Source organism: Ciona intestinalis, chromosome 10, assembly GCF_000224145.3.
Source record: "Ciona intestinalis chromosome 10, KH, whole genome shotgun sequence".
NCBI classification, from domain to species: Eukaryota; Metazoa; Chordata; class Ascidiacea; order Phlebobranchia; family Cionidae; genus Ciona; species Ciona intestinalis.
This window is the reverse complement of record NC_020175.2, coordinates 918,412-938,813: the sequence shown is the minus strand read 5'-3', so window position 1 is coordinate 938,813 and position 20,402 is coordinate 918,412. Positions and strand designations below refer to the sequence as shown.

The 20,402-nt window shown below is 34.2% G+C and overlaps 1 protein-coding gene across 1 annotated transcript in view; it reads left to right on the top strand.

Annotated features, from left to right (window-relative positions):
- Positions 1-20,325, top strand: part of LOC100186299 (pericentrin-like) — a 50,198-nt gene extending 29,873 nt beyond the window's left edge. Inside the window, exons 48-81 of the mRNA XM_026836461.1 lie at positions 391-943; positions 1,147-1,313; positions 1,751-1,849; positions 2,934-3,151; positions 3,432-3,509; positions 3,891-4,044; positions 4,256-4,435; positions 5,075-5,185; positions 5,624-5,764; positions 6,376-6,519; positions 6,866-7,036; positions 7,367-7,471; positions 7,706-7,844; positions 8,386-8,555; positions 9,152-9,261; positions 9,660-9,795; positions 10,390-10,587; positions 10,859-10,978; positions 11,705-11,812; positions 12,142-12,229; positions 12,440-12,653; positions 12,940-13,090; positions 13,372-13,523; positions 13,881-13,895; positions 14,276-14,460; positions 14,875-15,077; positions 15,514-15,702; positions 16,046-16,219; positions 16,763-16,945; positions 17,286-17,420; positions 17,952-18,094; positions 18,406-18,503; positions 18,976-19,282; positions 19,508-20,325. Coding sequence (XP_026692262.1) covers positions 391-943; positions 1,147-1,313; positions 1,751-1,849; positions 2,934-3,151; positions 3,432-3,509; positions 3,891-4,044; positions 4,256-4,435; positions 5,075-5,185; positions 5,624-5,764; positions 6,376-6,519; positions 6,866-7,036; positions 7,367-7,471; positions 7,706-7,844; positions 8,386-8,555; positions 9,152-9,261; positions 9,660-9,795; positions 10,390-10,587; positions 10,859-10,978; positions 11,705-11,812; positions 12,142-12,229; positions 12,440-12,653; positions 12,940-13,090; positions 13,372-13,523; positions 13,881-13,895; positions 14,276-14,460; positions 14,875-15,077; positions 15,514-15,702; positions 16,046-16,219; positions 16,763-16,945; positions 17,286-17,420; positions 17,952-18,094; positions 18,406-18,503; positions 18,976-19,282; positions 19,508-19,616 — 5,448 coding nt within the window. The 3' untranslated portion in view covers positions 19,617-20,325. The remainder of the gene's footprint in view (positions 1-390; positions 944-1,146; positions 1,314-1,750; positions 1,850-2,933; positions 3,152-3,431; positions 3,510-3,890; positions 4,045-4,255; positions 4,436-5,074; positions 5,186-5,623; positions 5,765-6,375; positions 6,520-6,865; positions 7,037-7,366; positions 7,472-7,705; positions 7,845-8,385; positions 8,556-9,151; positions 9,262-9,659; positions 9,796-10,389; positions 10,588-10,858; positions 10,979-11,704; positions 11,813-12,141; positions 12,230-12,439; positions 12,654-12,939; positions 13,091-13,371; positions 13,524-13,880; positions 13,896-14,275; positions 14,461-14,874; positions 15,078-15,513; positions 15,703-16,045; positions 16,220-16,762; positions 16,946-17,285; positions 17,421-17,951; positions 18,095-18,405; positions 18,504-18,975; positions 19,283-19,507) is intronic.
- Positions 20,326-20,402: the final 77 nt, after the last annotated feature.

Genomic DNA, 20,402 nt, shown 5'->3' with positions numbered 1-20,402 from the left:
TTAAGTTGGTATTATTTTGTTATATGATATAATCTGTTTTATTCTGTATGTGTGAGATTAAGGTTCAAGGATTTATGCCACATTTAGCCATTATACCACAATCTCAGTTTCCTAGTGTGATTTAACATATGACTGTACTCAATTAATGTTTTGTTTCATAGGAATTTTGATATCTATGCTAATACTACTCCTGGACCAATAAATAAATTTATCTATAAAATTTGTTCTACTGAAAAAATATTTTACTCATCCTTTGCCTTTTTACACAGCTACACAATCATGTTTTAAAACAGGTTTAAATTATTTAATATTGCACAAATTTTTCCTTTTTCTTTTTTTTCTTTTTTTAATAATAATAATTTTTGATACTAACCTAATCTTCCTCATCAGATGCTGGCATCTCTTCAAACCCAGCTCCGAGAAGTCATGGAGGAGAATAATCAACTCCAGGAGCAACTCAGATCAACAGAGGAGCAGTTGGATCAAGCTCTTGAGAAGCTAGAGGAGCTTACCACACAAGATGAAGTGGAAGTTCCTGATCCAAAGTCCACATCTCAAGATGAGGAAGATGGAGATACTGGCATCCAGGAGGTTGATCTTACAGTAGGGGAGCTGACGAGGCAGGAAGAGGCGAGCCGCATCCGAGATCTGGAGGAGGAAAACACTAAACTTCGGGAAGATGTAAGGGTTGCTCAAAGAAGAGCAGAAGATGCGTTATCCCGAGCATCTAAGGATGTGTTTAATATTCCATCCGGGACTAAAGAGAAGATCCGGGACTTAGAGGAGAGGTTGGAGAAGGAGAAGGATGTTTCGGAGGTTCAGGAAAAATCTCATACATCTTCTACATCATCTGAGGAGTCAAATGAGGAGGAGCAGGATTCTTCTATGGAGGTTGAAGAAGAAGAAGGGAAACCAAAGGCAGAGGATTCAAATATAATCCGAGGTTAGTGGTAAAATAATATTATGTTTGTTATGGAATACAACCTTCATTATTATTAAAACATAATTTGATTTTACTAGATTTGTGGTTTAGCAGCAAACTTTGCAACTGTTTGAGCTTTGAGGCCCACTGTTGCTGATAATGCTTGTTTTTTATAAGAGAAATCTTCTGGCTTGGTGATTTAATTTAATATTAATTTTCCACAGAGAAACTTCTCGAGATCGAGCAAGAGTTGAAGGAACATCCACAAAGTGTGATCGGGAGGATACTTAGGAAGAAAGATGAAGATGTGAGGAATAAGATGAAGATTGTGGAAGATCTTGAATCACAGTTGGATGAGAGGAGTTGTGATGTGAAGGAGTTGGAACAACAGGTGGGTTGGGGTTTATATTCTATGTGGATGAGGTCTGAGTGCTCCATCGAACCTGAGATTTAGGTGGGGGTGTAAGCTGTGGAAATTCATAGTTAAATATTGGTTTTCAGTTTTTGTGACTTTATTTGCAGAAATATATCAAAAGTCAAGCCACAAATTTGACAATAGTTAGAATTGTTAAATAATTTATGTATAGCTTGCCCTACTATCTCCGGCTTTACATTGGTTTTTACCAAGTCACTACACTTGATACAAATCCCCACTTCTTCAATTGTACTGAAATTGGAAATGTGTTTTTTGCCCTAATCCTAATCTATAAAGAAAATATATATATATATATATATATATATCTTTTTGTATGGGTGAAATCCTATGGCACAGCATTACAAGGGTCTTGGGTCTTGGGAAACGGTTGTAAAGAAATATAAACCCCTCAGGTATGTCAGTTGGAGCAAGATCTAAATGAGACGGATGTTCGGATAAAGTTGAAAGATGAAGCAGATGTTAGTGATGCGGATGCAATACAAGTGGAACAGGTGAGCTCTCGGAGAGTAAAAGAGCTCAAAACGGAGGTCAAACGTGTCCGGATGGTGCTAGGACAACCAATTCCGACTAAAACCATCTGCAAAGTGAAATGCCACAAAGTGGAAATATATTTTTGATACTTCTATTTATTATATTTTTATACAAGGTGGAAAGCATGAATCCAGGCTAAGGCATGCCTTGCTATAGAATCTCACCCATATCTTTTTTTCCAAAATTTTCAAAATTTTATCTTAGGCAGTACAGTTGTTTTAAAACCTCTAGTATGCATTTTTTATTTATGAACCAAACTTGTGACCACTAGCCGTTATAAAAAAAAGTTCAAAACCTTATGTGCAACAGAGCTATTTTAGTATTTTAGGTTCAACAAAATCTGCACACCAATTTCCTTCTTCTATATCTCATTTATATTCCTATACTTTACCACTGTGCTTTACACATCAAATAAAATACAAAATACGTCTTTCTTTTCCAATATCAATTTTCTATATTACCAGTTTAATAGAAATGATATAAAAGAAAAATTTCAATATCAATAGCAATATCAATAGCAATTATAAGAAAGAAAGAAAGAAAGAAAGAAACGTTGTATATGAATTCACACCAGACCCATGTTACATAATTTTTCTTACATTTAATCATTTCCAGCTCTCTCCCGCTATCTGCCGTTAATATTTCACCTTTACTTACTGTCATACTACCTTAGTGCCCCAGGCAATAACTTGTCAAAATAATCCTCTTACTTCTGCATCTAGTGTAGTAGGCAACATGAACCTAAAGTTTATTAAAATATATTTTCTTTACTTTTTGAGCAATTTTAAACCATTGACACTTTTTTATTTGTGTTTTTAAGTTTACTGTTTGAACTAATTAATTTACACAAATAATTTGTAATAGACAAAAACAAAACAAACTATTAGCTTACTACAACTTATAATGGATTTATAAGGTTAAATAAACTTTAAAGTATATGACTAGTAGACTACCATCGATTTTGGTAACTTGTTAAAAATCTTGTTCACTTTTTATTTTAAGATTAAAACTCTTTTGTTTTAATTTTTTTTGAAATATTTTTAGAAGCAAAAGTTTGACGTTCCGACAATTGAAATTGAGCCGGACTCAGATGCAAGATCTTCATCTTCTCAATCCAGTGATGCGGGCTCACATCCGGACTCTGTGTCCTCATCTGATGCAGTGGAGGATCTAAGATCCAGGATGTTGGAAATGGAGGAAGAGATTAAATCTCGAGATGAGATGATTGACAGCCAAGAGAAAATGATTCTTGAGAAAGAGAGGTTTGTTTTATGTGGCAGTTGTCACTTGTTGGTAGAAGAATATTGTTTTCATATGAAATTGGCTTTACTAAATGAGCACCTTTTAAAACAATTGTGATTTTTTTTCCTTGTTTTTGTTTTTAAGCCATTTATTTTTAATTTTCTTAAGGTGTTGGGGTTATAAAAATAATATGATTTGTAGGAAACTTATTTTTCTATGCTAGCAATATGTGGTTTATAGTAATAGTTACTCCTAAGTATTGTAGTTTTACTTTTGGTTCAATTTCTGTCACAAATACAGAAATATCGAAGAATTGAATGCAGAACGTATGGCTGCTGATGAAAGATGTAAAGACATTGAACAAGAAATGGTTTTACGGTATGTGTTTTGTATGTAGTCCTTTTGTATGATATATTATGTCAACTTTTAGTGTTTCATATATTAGAATTGGTGCTACAGTCTTATGTTCTACACTATGGTATATTACACACATTTATTCCATGCTGCTGTTAACATATAAATCTAATTACCAACGTTCTAAAATTCAATTAAATAAAGCTATTATGAACCAATGTTAACTTTACTCAGCGCAAAAAACATTATTATACACATGCATAGAATTGTTGTTAGTCTTGGGTGGATCTTGCTGAATAGTCTTTGCTGCATATATGCTTATGCTTTATCTATATTTATTTTTATTCTTGGGTAAAACTTCTTACTGTTTGTTGTTTGAAATCGTTCTAATTGAATATTTTTCAGATGCAATGCTTTGTCGGATGAATTAGAAGAGCTAAGATCTTTCAATGTTGCGGGAGACATCCAGAATCAGCAACATCCGGACCCTACAGATGATCTAAAGAGAATCAAAGAAGAGTTAGATGAAGCTAAGATAAAAATGAACAAACTTAAAAATGTAAGTATCTTGTTCAAACAAATCACACTTGAAATATATTTAAAACCCCCTTTTACACCGTGATTGACAGACCTTAGTATATGAGAAAAATCTAAACTCCTTTTACAAAAAATTAGATACTGCAACTGCAATTTCCATCCAATAAGTTTAAAATTTAAGAATTAACTTCACTTTGCTAGTTTGCTCATCCATGGTGTGCTTATCTTTCTAGGAGCGTGATGCCGCATCAAAAGATCTTCAAGAAGTCCAGGAGGAGCTAACTGCACTTAAAGATGCTCACCATCAATTAGAGATTGAGATGAAGAGGAAGGATGGAGATGTTGAAGATCAGGTGACGAGGATGCAAAATCTGGAGGATCTTGTACAAGAGCGAGAGACAGAACTTCAACAAGTGGGTGTTTATGTTAAGGTTGCATTAATTGGTGTTTCCCATGTATTTTCAATAAATCAATAATTCTAACCCAAACTTATATATAGTAGGGTGGGCGAATATGGGTCACCTTTAGTACATAATATCCAAATATCCTGATCGTGTTTTAAACAATTAACAACAGTCAATGGTAGTCGTGAGGATACGGTTTTACAATTTATTTGAATGTTCTTTGTTTACTACCAATTTACCAAAAAGGACAAGAAAGTATAGGAATAAGTGAACCACCCTACTATATAACGTTTCTGTGATTGTCAATTATTTTCATAATTCACACCAAGCTTATGTATAACGACCTAAATATTACCATAAATGGAAAATCCAGCTTTCATACAATGTACCTTGAAGTTGGTCTATAATTTATTTGTATTCATGGTATGTTTTGGATTGGATACAAATATTTTGCATTTGTAAGGTGTAGTGCTGGGTATAAGAAAGAGTTTTTGTTTTTATCAATTACTGTGTAGGGGATCAACTATGGCCTACAAATCCTGTCTATTGGCAAGTGGCTGTTGGGTCTCGCCCATATAGAATAAAACCATTTGTACCTACAATTTGTTTAAATACAGCATATTTAAATACAATACTTTTTTCTCCCAGGCACAGCAAGAAGCTGATGATTTACAGAAACAAGTACAAGAGGTGACGAATGATTTGATTGAAATGCAAGATAATGTTCAACAGAACCAAGAAGCGAGGAGGGAACTTGAGGTAATTGTTTTTGTCAGTCATTAAACGGTTTCCTGTTTATATAAGGAGCTGACAGGTGTATTATAAGTATGTAAAACAATAAGTCTGTATTATAATTCTATTCTGGCAATTGTTTTTTTATGTAAGGATTTTCCTACGGGGGTCCCTCTCCCTAAAAGGTTCTTCTTATATGTTAACACTGGTATTCTGTTATTGCACTGTCACCAGTAGCAGCAGAAAACAGAATAGAATACTGAGTGTATATAAATTTATACTAAATTTGTAAGGTAAACCATTCTTTACAAGCTCTATAATTAGTGCTAATCTCATATTCTACTTTCCATGTTTATCTAGATGTATTAAAATATAAACATTAAAATAGGAACAATCACTTTTACCTAAAATCTGAAAATTAAAGATGTTATACACATTTAAAAAAAATCCATTTGTTTCCTCCAGGATGAACTGAGGACTTTATTAGTCGAACATCAGGAAGAAGTGGATCAACTACAGGACCAAATAAACAAGTTTTCCACCCATGTTACACCTGATGATGGGAACACACAAGTTGAGAAACAACTAGCTGAACAAACAGAACAGGTGAGAATGTTTATAAAGTTGTTTTGCAAAAGTTTGGAAAAGTTTTTAAAAGCCATAGAACTGCCACAGGAAAGTTAAGAGTGTGGTGTATTTCTTCCACCCTACTTATGTGGACAAAGGTTTTTAATAAAATCTGGGGTGTCAGTGCTACAATGCAGTTACTTATAGTTTTCCAATTATAGGGTGTCTTATCGATTTATGTCAAATACTTTATAATTTGGCTCTGCATGTGTATAGTCAGGCAACAGCAAGGTGAAAGCTGTTTTTGGTTTAAAATTGGAGTGCTATTCATATTGTCGTACCTATAAGTTGCATTTGTTATTGTGCAAGTTTACTGTTAGTAGTGTTTCTTATAATGTGATATTTAATAGAGTGTTATTAAACCTATATAAATTATGCATTAGAATATTGTGTGGCTGTTATAAGTGTTGTGTAATCGATTTACTATTAAATTATGGGATATGTTTAATCCTTTTACAATATATGGGATTACAATATAAGCTTTTGTGCTAGTTATATAGTTATGTACTGTTGACTGAACAAAATTCAGTTTGAAAGATGCTACTAGCATTCTAGCAGCGTTTTTAATTTTTTAAACTTTTCTTGTAAAGGCCGCCAAACTGAAGAGCCAATCTGAAGCAAATGCAGTTGAGATTGCTCGTCTATCCTCCCTCAATGAAGGATTACGTGAAGAAATTCAAAGTCTAAACTTTAAAACTGAGGAGCTAGAGATGGAAATGCAAGCTGTGGATAAGGTTGGTTAACATAAAAGAAAGATAAATGATAATGAGACTAATTGTAAATTTGTTTAGGCTAAGATTGAAGTAAGTAATGGCATTCAAGCTGGAGTGAAATGAAATCTTTAGGAATTAGCTGAGGGCATTTATGTACAATTTAATAAAAAATTATTGTAATTTTGCTAAATAATGTGTTTGTTGTGTGCGTAAACAGCAGTAACATAGTTAGAAGATACCTAATGACTTATACTACTGGTGTATTGAGTATCCTGAATAATTGATTAATTTTGTGTTCAATATGTTTTTTTTTATAATCTGTGTGCTTTACTATATCTCTGTAAGCTTAGTCATACCACATTAACAGACACACAAAGAAGAGAAAGATTCTCTAATCAACCAACATATGAATGAAATATCGCGTTTAAAAGCTGAACTTGAAACTCGTGAACAAACAATAGAAGAAGAACCCATGGTTCATTCTCCGTTGGTTGAAACTGAAGTGATGCAGATGCAAGGATCATCTGAGAGATCAATGGTATGTAATTATTAATGGTCGGATGGATATATACTTTGCATCATATATTAAAGCTCACATTGTCCGCTTTATTAAATGTTGTATCGAATTTTTTATGAGCAAGGTTGTACAATCAACAGCATGAGATCTGTGGTTTATGAGTTAATATGTTCAACCGTTTGTTCCAACTTCTTGTTAATGTAAAGCTTTCAGGGGTTTTAATTTTAAAATTAGTAAAAAACATGATATTTTTTATATAAAAATTTGTATACTCATTAAAGTGTTCACATATTCGCGTTGAAATATTGGAAAATGTCTTGTTTTTATTTAAACCCAATCTATTTTCCTTAGTCAAGATCTTCATCGTTGGAAAGCAAGTCCTCATCAGATGAAGAGGTTGTTAACATGATGGAGGAGATGAGAGTGGAACATCAGAAGAAGATGGAAGAGATGCAGGTAGGGGAAGAGAATATTAGTCGTACCTTCACATTATGTTGTGTGCATGCAAGGAAACTGCTTGTAATAGTAAAACTTTAGGACAACTAAACAAAATGTTTGCACATGGACATGGACCAGGAATTTATGCCAAAGTTGGCCAATTAAACATTGTTTTATTGGAACTTTTGCTTTTAAACTACTTCTACTGGTAAGACAATATCATAGTTTTTGATTAACTTCTTTTATTTTCAGCGGAGATTTGCTGCTGAGTTGGAAGAAGCAGTTGTTGCTGCAGCTAAGGAGCAGAAGGAGCAAGATGCGGTGAGGATCAGTGACTTGGAGGAGAAACATAGAAGAGAAATGTCGGAAATCCTATCGGAGTCCATGAACGGTGATAAAATAAACTAAAATAAATTTATGAGCAGAAATAGTAAAGCTCTTGCTAAGAAATTCATTTTAATGCAGTTCTTACTTTAACTATTGCTACTGCAATTAATTATTTTTTTCTTAGTACACATTTTGCTGAAAAACATTTGGAGTTTTTCTAGTTACCTTTATTTAATTAAACACCTAGCATGCTTTATTTATATTACCATTCTGTATAATTTAATGTGTAATATCATCATAATCAAGCAACTAAGCCAATCTACTAATTTCCACAATACAATTCTTTTTGTTACATAAAAATCATCATAATCCAGAATAAAATCCAGAAACTGCCAGAATATATTTTCTCTCATAAAACAGCCGATTTCTGCATTAAACATTGACAAGTCTTCTACATACGATCCTAAATTTTAATGTAAAATTAATTTATACTTCAAATGATGTTATGCCAGAAAATCAGTTCTTGAAAAAAAAATGTAGCATTAGCAGCCAACATTTACCTAATTTCAATCACCAACCAATTATTTGTTTTTTTTTGCTGCCAGGCGAAAACGAAATTGCTTGTAGGTTGCGAGCTGAACTTGATCTGGCCGATAAACTGGACAATAAACTCATCTCTCAACTAACTGAGGCATCGGGAACAATGGGAGATAATGATGAAACATCTTCAACCTCATCTCCTGTCAAAGATGCTGAGATTTCATCCAAATTACAGGTTGGTGGTTCTTAGTGTTCGCAAAGTTCAGTAATGGTTTGTAGCATCCTTGGTGTCTGGGTAACAGGCCAACTTTGCCCAAAATCTCTAGTTCTATGGTGTGTTTCATGCTGAATGACCCATTTAAAATAGGAAAAAAAGATTACTTTTTTGTATTTGTTTTCTAAAATAGCTCTTCTAGAATTTATTTGTGTCTCCATGTTTTGATGTTGTGTACAGATTATCTTCATTAGGGTGAATGACCCTGCATGTACACAAATAAATACTAGAAGAGCTTGTAAAAAAAGTGTAATTTGTCTGGCAACAACAGTTTACACATGCCATTCCTTACTCAGTAAGCTTAGCTGAAATATATATATATATGTATATATATATGCCTTTTAAAAAAAATACATTTCATACAAATTACCTAAAAATCAGGCTATGGGTATTTTACATGCTGATGCAATACTTTGACTTCAGTGTTACTTTAAGTTTCTTTGTTTTGATAACTTTATAATAAAACTATCTTATACATGGCCTTAAGTTATTCTTTCATTTTCACTAATTGCAGAGTTAAACTATTGTAACATATATTTATCCGTTCTTTACCACAGCACTTGTTGTCAAGACTTCACAACGAAGGCGTTCAAGTTCTCACTTTATCCGAACTACAGTTTCTCAAGCAACATCAAGGAAGGAATTCTTTATCTAACACTTTGTCAAGGTGGATATATACAGTATACTTTTACTTGGATATTGAGAAAATTTAAAGTAGACAAATTTGGCTTTGTTTTATTATAAGGGTGAGGTTCTACAGCATGCTAAGTCATGGGTCTTGAGATTTAGGCCAGAATTAGCCGATCACCTCGACACCCAGGGTACAAACTCATTAGTTTCCACTGGGTTGTAGCAATGTCAGTTAAGTGTCTTGCAAGGACACACAGTTACATACACCTATCAATATTAAGCATTGAACCTGGTATGCTTTGGTTATAATGCAAGCCTTAAATACAATGCAGGACAATTCTCTAATTACTTCTATTCTAAGTCTCTCATAATATCTGCCACACAGTCTTATATATAGTTTTATATATTTAATCTTATATATTATCATCCATACAGTGACACAGAGGTAGCAGACAAGCCAGACATTGATATTGATGGTTTAAAAGAAGCTTGGAGGAATGAGAAGTTAGCTTTGCTTGATGCTATACAAGCATTGAAGGAACTACTAACTCAAACTGCATCGGAGGCTGCTGTAAGTGGCTGGATTAAGTTGATATAGTCTTGCAGGGTAGATAAATAAGTTGTGTGTTTAAGTATGTATTGTTATATCAGCCATACATGACGAAAATACATAATTGAAAACATTCACCTACAAAGTTACATATACGGTGACTTGTAAGCAGGCACAAAGTGTTTGAAACAGAACGCCTGTGTTATAACGACTGTCGTTGCCCACTCAAAGATAAATAGGTTTCATATGAAATGTTATAGACTTTTTACCTCTAAAAGTATGTTGTGTGTAGAAACAGACACAGAATGATAACAGGCAGAAAAAAAATTTACCAAAAAAATGCAAAATATGATTATATCTTAAAACGTACCCGCCAGGGCGTTTTAAACAAATGGTGAAATGTGATACAGTTGTTAACATCTGTTTAAACTTTTACTGTGTTTTCCGTTTAAGAAGAAAGTGTATTGCGTATTAGGCTGTTATCATAGGATTACAACTGACATTCAAGTCACATTTATAAAAATCTAACATGCCCTCTATATCCGACTGTAGTTGCTCCACCATGCTAGGATAAATAAGTTCCATTGAAAACCAACCTGCCTCCTCTATCCTCAGCAAAGTGACGAGGATGAAACATCACGTTGGAGGAGCGATCTTCTGCGGTCTGTGGCCGATTTATTTGAGCGGGAGAAGCGAGCGTTACTTGCCGAGCTTCGAGCTAACGTCATCGAAGCGCAAAGTGATGCGCAACAAATGGGAGATACAACTTCTGCTGCACGACTGGAAACACTGGAGAAGAAGATTAGAAACCAGGTTGGTAATTTATTTTGAAATTGGATTTTTTTAGTTTTGTTTGAAAGATTTTTGGTGGTGGTTTTGTACTGTATACTGTTTCCTTGCTTAGTTTATTTTTATTATTTATTATTTATATATATATTTTTTTTTAATATATGTTATCCGTTTTCTATATTTTAATTTCAGCCTATTAGTTTATTTGTCTTAACTGGCCGTCATTGGTTATTTTTAATATTTGTATTACCTCATACACATTATTTCCATTATTATGACATCATAAATAAACCAGCCACCTCGTCGTGCCTCATGCGCACGAGCTTGGGACCTTGTGTTCACTGTCGAGCTGCTTCAATTACATCATGAGATGAAACGACTTCGGTCGTGTGTTGTGCATTCAACAATGGAAAGGGTCAGCTGACGTGATATGCATGACCGCACACGGTGTAATATCGCTTACTTTGATATGCAGCTTATAATACGAACATATTTACACTGGGATTCTTAAACTTAAGGAGACCTTTTTTAAATTTCCTTTTCAATAAGCTAAACATGCTTTTTCTTCGTCAAATATTGGGACATGGGTTTTGTTAATATTATGGACATTTCTTAAAGTTTAAAAACCCGTGCATTTTAACCATACACTCACAGTACTAATCATTATCTAAGAAAATATCTTAACAGCAATAATAACTCGTGTTACCAAAATAACAGCAAAAATAACTTGTGTTAATAGTAAAAACCTATTGTGGTAACATTAAATATTATTATGCATAACTTATGCTATATGTTGGCTGGTATGTGGATGTAAACGTAACCTTTATGGTGTAACTAACCGAATAACTATTACCTTCTTGTTGTGAAATCCCTATTTATTTATATTGATAGCTTTAACTCTTATTATTAGGTCTTATATATTGATCGTAAATTTGCCTCTTATTTAAGCTGGTATTTAAACCATGTATTTAGCCTTATTGTGGTTTTTGTAATTGTACAAAACACATAGCAACTACTTTAATACCAATTTTTTTAAAGCACATAAATTTGTTTTTTCACAATCTTTACTTAAGATTCAATCAGGTTTACTGTTTCAATATTTTGTAAAAAATATTTATTTCATTTGTTTTCCCAACCACAGAGTGATCAACATAGAAGTGAGTTAGAGCGCCTCCTAGCGGCAGACAGGGATCAATTGATGGAGGAGATGAAACAAGTTAAGGAGGATCGGAAACAACTTGCAGCTAAGGTAGGAGGCAATAGATAAAGTAGCAGGCCTGTCATTAGCTTAGAGGTTACTGGTTCGAGGCTCAGCGCTGCTACCATTATTGGCATATGTGTCGTTGGGCAAGATATTTACGCCAATTGCTCAAACCCTGTGGTCTCTTATTGTCTAAATTGTCTCCCATCTGCTAGATATAATATATTTTTATCAATACCAGTATTATACCAGTTACCAGAAGATCCTTTATAGACTTACATAAAACTGACAACAACAGCATTCGTATTAAACACTGATTACACTTTTCAAAATGCTTCCATACCTTAATGATATTAAATAAAGAAATTTCTTTCCAGTCTCAGAATCGCATCCATGAGTTACAGGAACAGATGAAGATAGTTGAAGATCATGGAAAGCATGTTCAGAACAATCTGCAACGTGAAGGTAAACATAATATTGAGTTTTTTGAAAGGTTTAAAACTTAAAATATTTAAAAGTTATTGTGTGTTTTTTTCTGCATCTACTATCCAGGGACTCCAGGTGAAGATAAATTACAATATATTTGACTAACATGGCCCATGATGCCTTTTCTGGCCATCCTATATATTATTAGTAATCATTGAACTTAACTTTATCTTCTTTTTCTTCCTCAAGTTGAAAGGTTGTCTTCCCAACTCCAACATGAACAAGCCCTCATCTCTGACCTCAAGTCCTCCCTCGAGATCGAACGTCATCGATCCACTGATCTACTTCCGTCACTAGAGCGCGAGAGAGATCGCACGGTTGAATTATCGGCAGAAATCGAGTCCGTTTCAAGTAAAGCAAGATCTGACGTCTCAGCTGCGAACCATCAAATCCAAGCTTTACAGTGAGTGGTCTCGCTTTATTTCGATACCTAATATTTGTTTATGTGTCTACTATAGACACATAACAGTCTACACGCCCACTTTTCTTTTAATCACATCTTGATTTGTTCTAATTAAATACTACTAGAATACTTAATATGTGAGATTGTACTCACTGTACTCTTATTTTAACACTTTTACTTAAGTAGTTTTAACCTAAAACTGTGTTTTAAGGACTGTTATTTTGCTGCTGATTACACCATTATGGCCTGTAGATTACAATCATCAATTTAACTTTGTATTTTACAGGAATGAGTTGCAAGAAAACCAAGGTGACTTAATCAAAGCTGAGAATGAGGTTCGAGCTTTGGAAGAAGAGCTCAGGAGGAAAGAGGAGGAAGTGATAAAAGAAAGAGAGAAACAGGAGGAAATAAGAGCACAAGAGGAGGACAATATTGCCGTAAGTGGTTAAAAATCCTAATAATATTATGAGAGAATTTTCACCCTTCTTCTATGATATAGGAGGGGTAGAAAAGTTTTAGTTTTTAAAGCTTGTAGTCAAACCTGAAAAATATATTGTTTACATATATTTTAACTTTTGACATGGTTTTAGTTTTTAAACAAAAAAAATATGAAAATGAAGACAATCGTATTATAAATATGTGCTGTGAGTTTGTATTTAAATTGACTGGAAAAAAAACTGTTTTATGCGGCTTGTTTAAATTAATTATTTCAACCTAGGATCTAAAAGCTGCTTTGCATACTGAAGAGAAAAGGAGACAGGAAGCAATAAATGCTGTTGAAATAGAGAGACATAACGTTTCAAAACTACATCAGGAACTTGCTTCACAACGAGCTACTGCATATGATGATGTGTTGCAACTTAAAAATAGGTAATTGTGATGTCATAAGCTGACATTATTTATGTCATGAAGTGCATTATGTCATGTCATTTATATTATGACAGTGTATGCGTAACATTAGTGTAGCCTCAGTAAAATGATTTTTTTGTTCACCCCAAGTTTTTAAAACATGGGTGACATCACACACACATAGAAGCCAGTTTTAAGCCTAAACCTGGTTTTTGCTTGCTGTTAGATGGTTTAAAAACAATATTATATTGTATTCTCTACATTAATTAATAAGGTTGTTAATTTTCTTCTAAAATTGTCAAAGATGTTACAGCCATTGTATGTTAATTTTACCTTAGTTTTATTTCCCAACACACATTATCATTTATTGCTGCATAGATATCCACATTATTGGTAAGTTGGTTGTATTGTGGATGTTGCTGAGGTGTTTTGGCCAATGTTGGTGGATAATTAAACATAAAATTATTGAATTATAAGGTTTTTTAATGCTTTAATTATTTGGTGAAAAATTGTTGAAATACTGTGTTAATTATTTCTTCAGTTTTGGTGTATGTTTGTTGGTTGGAAAAGTGTGTTGTATTGCTTTGTATGTTATATTTTGTAGATGAAGTGTTTGTTAATTGTTGTCAAAGTACTCATGTCTACTAGTTGTAAATACCAGAAAGCTGTTTTAGAATAGGAATGTAATTTGTCTGCCAGCAAAACTTCCCAATTTTTATTCTTCATCCCCAAAAAAGATTTTTTAACAAAATTGACGAATGGTGTTCACTCAGGTGTGATGAGTTATCGGCAGCTATTCAAGCGGAACAAGGTAGAAACAATGAATTACGTCACGCTCTCGATCACGAGGCGATGGTAGCTCGACAGACACAAGAGGAGCTAGAGAGTGAGAGGAAAACGACGGCTGAAGCACGCGAACATGATAGAGCTACGGTGGCTGATCTACAATCTATATTAGGTGGGTAGTTGTTGGTACATGTGTATAATAAGTGTGTACGATATCTGTGTTCACATGTATGGTTAAGTTTAATGAATGGGCTTTAACAAAAAAAGTTATGCTATGACTATGTATATTTTTCAATGGTTTTAGCCCTTTTTTATATACACTTGAGACTTGATACATGTAACATGTGGGCCCTTTTACTTGTAATATTGTATTCACTACTTTGCAACAACTAACCTCTAAATCAAGCAAGGCTATTAACACAGGTTTGCTTATGGCCTTCCAATAATAAAGAGGCACAATGGGCAACAGTTGACACAGTTATTTATATTGTGTGTTACTGCGTAGTTATCTATGATATAATGTCATGTACATAAAGCATGATGTTTGTGATGAATTAGTTTAGTAGTCGCGATTTTCTTTCCACAGAAGAGGCAAAGAAAGAAACAGTAAGAGTCCAAAGAAGGGTGGAGGATGCTGAAGAAGAGAAGGAGGTGGCTCTTCAGAGAGCAAGAGAAGAGCAGATATCGATAAGTCGGAGGTTGGAGCATGAGAGGAAATCGATGGAGGAGGCGTTGATGAGGGAACAACAAGCAAGGAAGGATCTGCAGTTTGCTCTTGATACTGAGAAGGTGGGTTGGGATGGATTGGAGTTAATGCTGGTAAAGTGTGATTTAACATAGTGGTTAGTTGTTTAGTTATGCACCATGAACTTCCTTTTTTATTGCTACCCTGGGAGGTTCACCACCTTACATTTTTCTAAATTGTTAAGAATATACCAGAATATAACACAAGAATATAAGAATATAACAGAACACAAGAATATAAGAATATAAGAATATAACAGAATATAACAGGTACAGTTAAGTAGACAACTATATTGGTGGTAAGCGGGCTTTTATTATGCATCCACCAACTTACATTTATATAGGACACTTTGTGTGGTAATGTAAGTTAAACATTTAACTGCGTTTGTTTAAAATCTAGTTAATTACACACATGCGTGAAACATAAAATATTTTTCCAAATTACCTTTGTTTTGTATTTCTTTAATAAATCTTCTTCCAGCATCGCAAGCATGAGGCACAACAGAGGATTAGAGAGCTGGAGGACCAACGTAGGGAGTCCCTGAGGAGGCAAGAAGAAGAGAGGTTGATGCCAAGATCACCGAGGGAGTCAAACGAGTCGTTGTTGGCGCAACGAAGACAACTTGAATCATTGAGACAAAGATTACAATTGGAAGCAACAAAACTGCAGGTTGGTTCATATTTAAGTTGATTGTTTTGAATGGAATAATGCCAGTATTATATAGGTTTTCTATATTGGTGAGATCCTAAAATAAGTAAGGGACCTGGGATTTACGCAAGAGTTGCACATTACCCCAACTTATTATTTGTTGTTTAACTTGTTTTATGAAAACAAGCGGTCTAAAAACAAGTTCTTTATTTCTGTTTTTGTCTCTTTTTCTAGATTTCTTTCTTTTGTAACAAATCAGTGTTATAATAACTTAGGTTTTGAACTACATAACAAGGAACAATCTCTACATATTTAAGTATTAGAATCTTAATGATTACTTCTTTAACCCAACACTGTACTTTAGAAACTTGTTGATAAAACGGGACGCCCATCACCTCGGGATTATTTATCAACTGATTCTCATTCAACCTCCATGTTATCTACTGATGGTGAGAGGGTGGAATCATTGAAGAGAGCATTGGATGATATGCAGGGAGAACTTAAGGACCTTTATACAACATTAACACTACCTGAGAGGGTAAGGAGTTGTGTTATGGGGTTGGGGGTGTTATGTTAAGGTGGCATGCACAGGCACCAAACCTGGGTTGGCAGAGTTGGCCGACTTGTTTTTGCATTGCTTTATTCAGTAAACATTAGGTTGGATTTCAAAAAGTTAGGTTTGTTTCAAGGAAACCTATCTAACTATCACTGTTGGAAGCATTGGCTATCGCTATATAGTTTTGAAATATATTTTATAACTTGTATATCGACTGTAGATAGTGTATTTCTGTTACATGTCAAGCTGTTGCAATAAGTGTTGAAAAATATAAGATCACTCACTAAAACACAATTAAAAGTATATAGCTTTTATGCCTCTCTTAGCCAAAGGTTTCCCGATCCCTGCTCCAGTTAATAGAACAATGTCTTCTTGTTTTGCACAAAGTTCCAGCTTCCCCCCTTCCCTTTTTTTCATTTATTTACAGATTTTTGAATTTCTGATAGATTATAAATTAGTCCTACATCAGTATTGTTGCTTTGTGTATTCTATGTTGATTAAAAGCTTTTTGCTTTTTTTCACCAGAGTTCCAGCTTACGTCCCCACCCGACCGAATTCAATGACAAGCTTCTTCAACAAAACGCTCACCTCGCTGATCAAGCCGCTAGAGGAGCTAGAGAAGTAAGGGAGCTTCGTGATGTCATTGAACAATTGAAAGATGAAAATCAACGAGCTCGTTCTGTTGCCAGTGATGACCAATTGTCACAAGTAAGATTATGTTTATAGTGCAACACTGTGTTAATTAGTTATGTAGCATTTTAAATTTCTTTTTGAATAAAGATTTTTTTGGTTCATTTTAAGTTATTTGAGACTTTTTTAGATTACTTCTGAAACTTGTGAATTTACTTGAATCAGTTTTTAAAAGTATTTTGCTGTAACATACAACATGTCTATAGCTTATTGGGCAAACTTAGTCTAATTCTAGATCTCATGGCATGTATCGCCATAGTGCCTTAACCACATAGTATAAAAGTTAAACATTATATAGTGGTTTGGCAATATAACATTACATTTTGATTTTTTTAACTTAATTTCTCACTTTCCACAGAGCACTCAACAAAACCAGCAGAAGATGGCAACCCGCATGCATAAGTTATACACAAGATATTTAAGAGCAGAAAGCTTTAGAAAATCTCTTGTTTACCAGAAGAAATACCTCATTCTATTATTGGGCGGATTTCAGGTATCGTTTTGTTACAAACTGTTTGTTAATATAACTTCAGTGTTGTTATCTTTGATTTGAAATATCTTAATTTCAAATCATCACTTTATCGCTTGTCCAATGTGTATGGGTGTTAAGTATTTTAAATTATCACATTCTATTCTTTGTGGGTAAGGTCCTGCAGTGTGGTACAACATGGGTCCTAGGACTTAGGCCAGGATTCACTCATTACCTTAGAAAAATTATAGATAATATGTCTGCTTCTCATTTATCTTAGGAATAGTAAACTCTAACCAACAGTAATTAAGTACAACATGTCCCAAATGCCTATATCATGCAACATGGAATTATTTTACAAGCGTTAAATTTTTACGACCGTTACAATAGTAGCATGTTTTAACAACTATTGTGATGCTGTTTTGATTAATCTTTGTTGGTGTTTTTGAAAAGGTAAACAAAATGATGAAAGTTATGGTACTGTTATGCTATCTAAACTTGTTATAGTTTATGTTATGTCAAATAAACTTGTAAAGACAAGCTTTTTTCCTTCAGGATTGTGAAGAAGCCACCCTAGCATTGATAGCACGCATGGGGGCTTACCCAAGCTCCGATTCACTTCGACACCCAATACCTAACCGCTCTAATGCATATACAAAGTTCCGTAGTGCTGTACGTGCTGTTATTGCTGTTTGCAGGTAATAAAACATTTCACAAACAAAAGTCAAGTCAATTGAATAGTCTACTAAAAGAGATAAAAACAGCATCATCGATCTCTTATTTCAGTATAATCTAACTTGTTAATAACTTTATTGGTAAAACAGGCCGAGTTACTGCAATTTTGTAATCCTGTTGTCCAATTTACCTGTATTTTAATCATTTGTTTTAAATCCTGACTTTTAGTTGTCAAAGCTGTTTTTGGATTCTTTTGAATATAAACCTATCAATATCTTTCACACACGAGGAATAACGATATCAGTAAGAAAATCCCATTGTTTATTCTTTTTAGATTGAAGTTTTTAGTTCGAAAATGGAAAAGAGCGAGCACGACCGTTTCCACGGCGATACAAAATAAACATGGGATCGCAATCGATGTTCCAGTTAATGGTAATTACTTATTTTGCAACAGTTTATATGTTCAGCGTATCTAAGCATGAGAAAGTGGTGAATAAAATTGGCTTTTGTCCGCTGGTATTTTTAGATATGCCCATCACTGATGAACCTTCTAGTACTGTCAGTCTGCATTCAATAACTTGAAATTAATCAAACATAAATGGCTAGTTCGTCTGCTAGTAGTAGCGACCACGCTTTTTTCTTCCAATTAAATGTAAATATGTTTTTAACTGTAAGCGTGTTTTAACGACTGTTGTTTTGTCGCTATTTCCTGTCTTTTCATTTTAAATATTTATAAATCTTCGCTACTGTATTCAAAGAAACAAATAAAGTTATTATTATTAACTTAAATTCCTATATATACATAGTAAACATGGATTGCAACTTAATATGAATCCTCAATGCTTTACAAAACAGCATTTGTCATAATTAAAATTAGTTAATGTCAACTTCTACCCCCCTCCAGGTGTTACTCCCCACCAATCACGAAGGTCGGATCAACCCACATCACCCTACACCTCTCGTACTCCCTCTCCTCGACCAATCGAATCACAGAACACCCGATCACATGACCGAACCCCCACCTCACGCTACGAAGCCCCCTCTCATGACGTGTCACCCTACATGGGGCGCAGGGTAACCCCCACCTCACCCTACTCAGCCACCAGACAGACAGGTTATAGATCAAGTTACGAGCGTGACTTAGGAGTAAGTGCTGCTAACTCCAGAAGATTGTCCCCAGCTGCTGCAGCTGCTTATGCTTCACTAGATCGGTAAATATTTTATGTATTTCATATTCGACTTATTTTAATTTAGTTTAGATGTATAAATACGATAAATATATTTTCTTGAGGGGAAAGTATGGCTGACAATTCAGACAACCCATTGGTGACCGCTTGGTTATATAGCATTTCCTGTTTAGTGTCTTGCCTATAGACACATACACCCAAAATAATATTCCCCCAATCCCCATATTTATCCCCAACTTTAACTTCCAGTTCAGACCAAGCAGACTCCGATCCTTCATTGAACGAATATATTCGTAAGTTGGAAAACCTTCAACATAAACTAGGACAGGGTTCGTCATCATACAGGTACCCAGTGTGACACACAACTTCAAATCAACACCTTTTCTTCAAGTAGTTATTGGTAGCATATAACTACCTGGTCTAGCAGACACTACAGTTCAAATGTGCAGTGAATTTGGCAGATATCTTATTCAGCATGCATTGCTGCCTTTAAAACTTGTTCTATCTTAAACATTGCTAGCTTTGCCTATATATTATGTGAATGACAATCTTTGTAATTGTTCCATTTTGTTGTAGCCGTCTTTAAAGACGATTGTGTAAATTTGTAAATAGATGAATAGGACGTACAATGTTACTGCTCAAATTTTGTAGAAGTTTTTATATGTAAATGTGTACAAACTAGTTCTTTTGCCAATATTTTTGAAAAAAGAACTTTTAAAATATGTGGTGTACTGGTGCCATGCTTATCAGAGATACCTATGGCTGTAACAGCAGTGTTTGTAGGTTTTTTTACAATTAGCTCTAAGGTATAATCTTCCTTGTACCAGTATACACAAACTATATGTACATACCATGTGTAAATATGCTCTGAAGGCTTTACCTACTGTGATACTTAGTAGAGCCCTTGTAACTAAGTACGATTACTTAAACATAGAGCTATAGCACGTTTTTTACTTGAGTTCTTTAGCTGTGACCGTCCAGATTCGAACTTTTTTGTATTTTTGTTGATTCTGGCGCTTTCAATTTATTTCATGTGTGCCCAAAGGAAAATATAGATCGATCCATTATATGTTTGTACGTGTTTTGAAAGATATTAAGCAAGACATTTAACTGCAACCCAGTGGTTCCTTATGGGTTGTCTAAA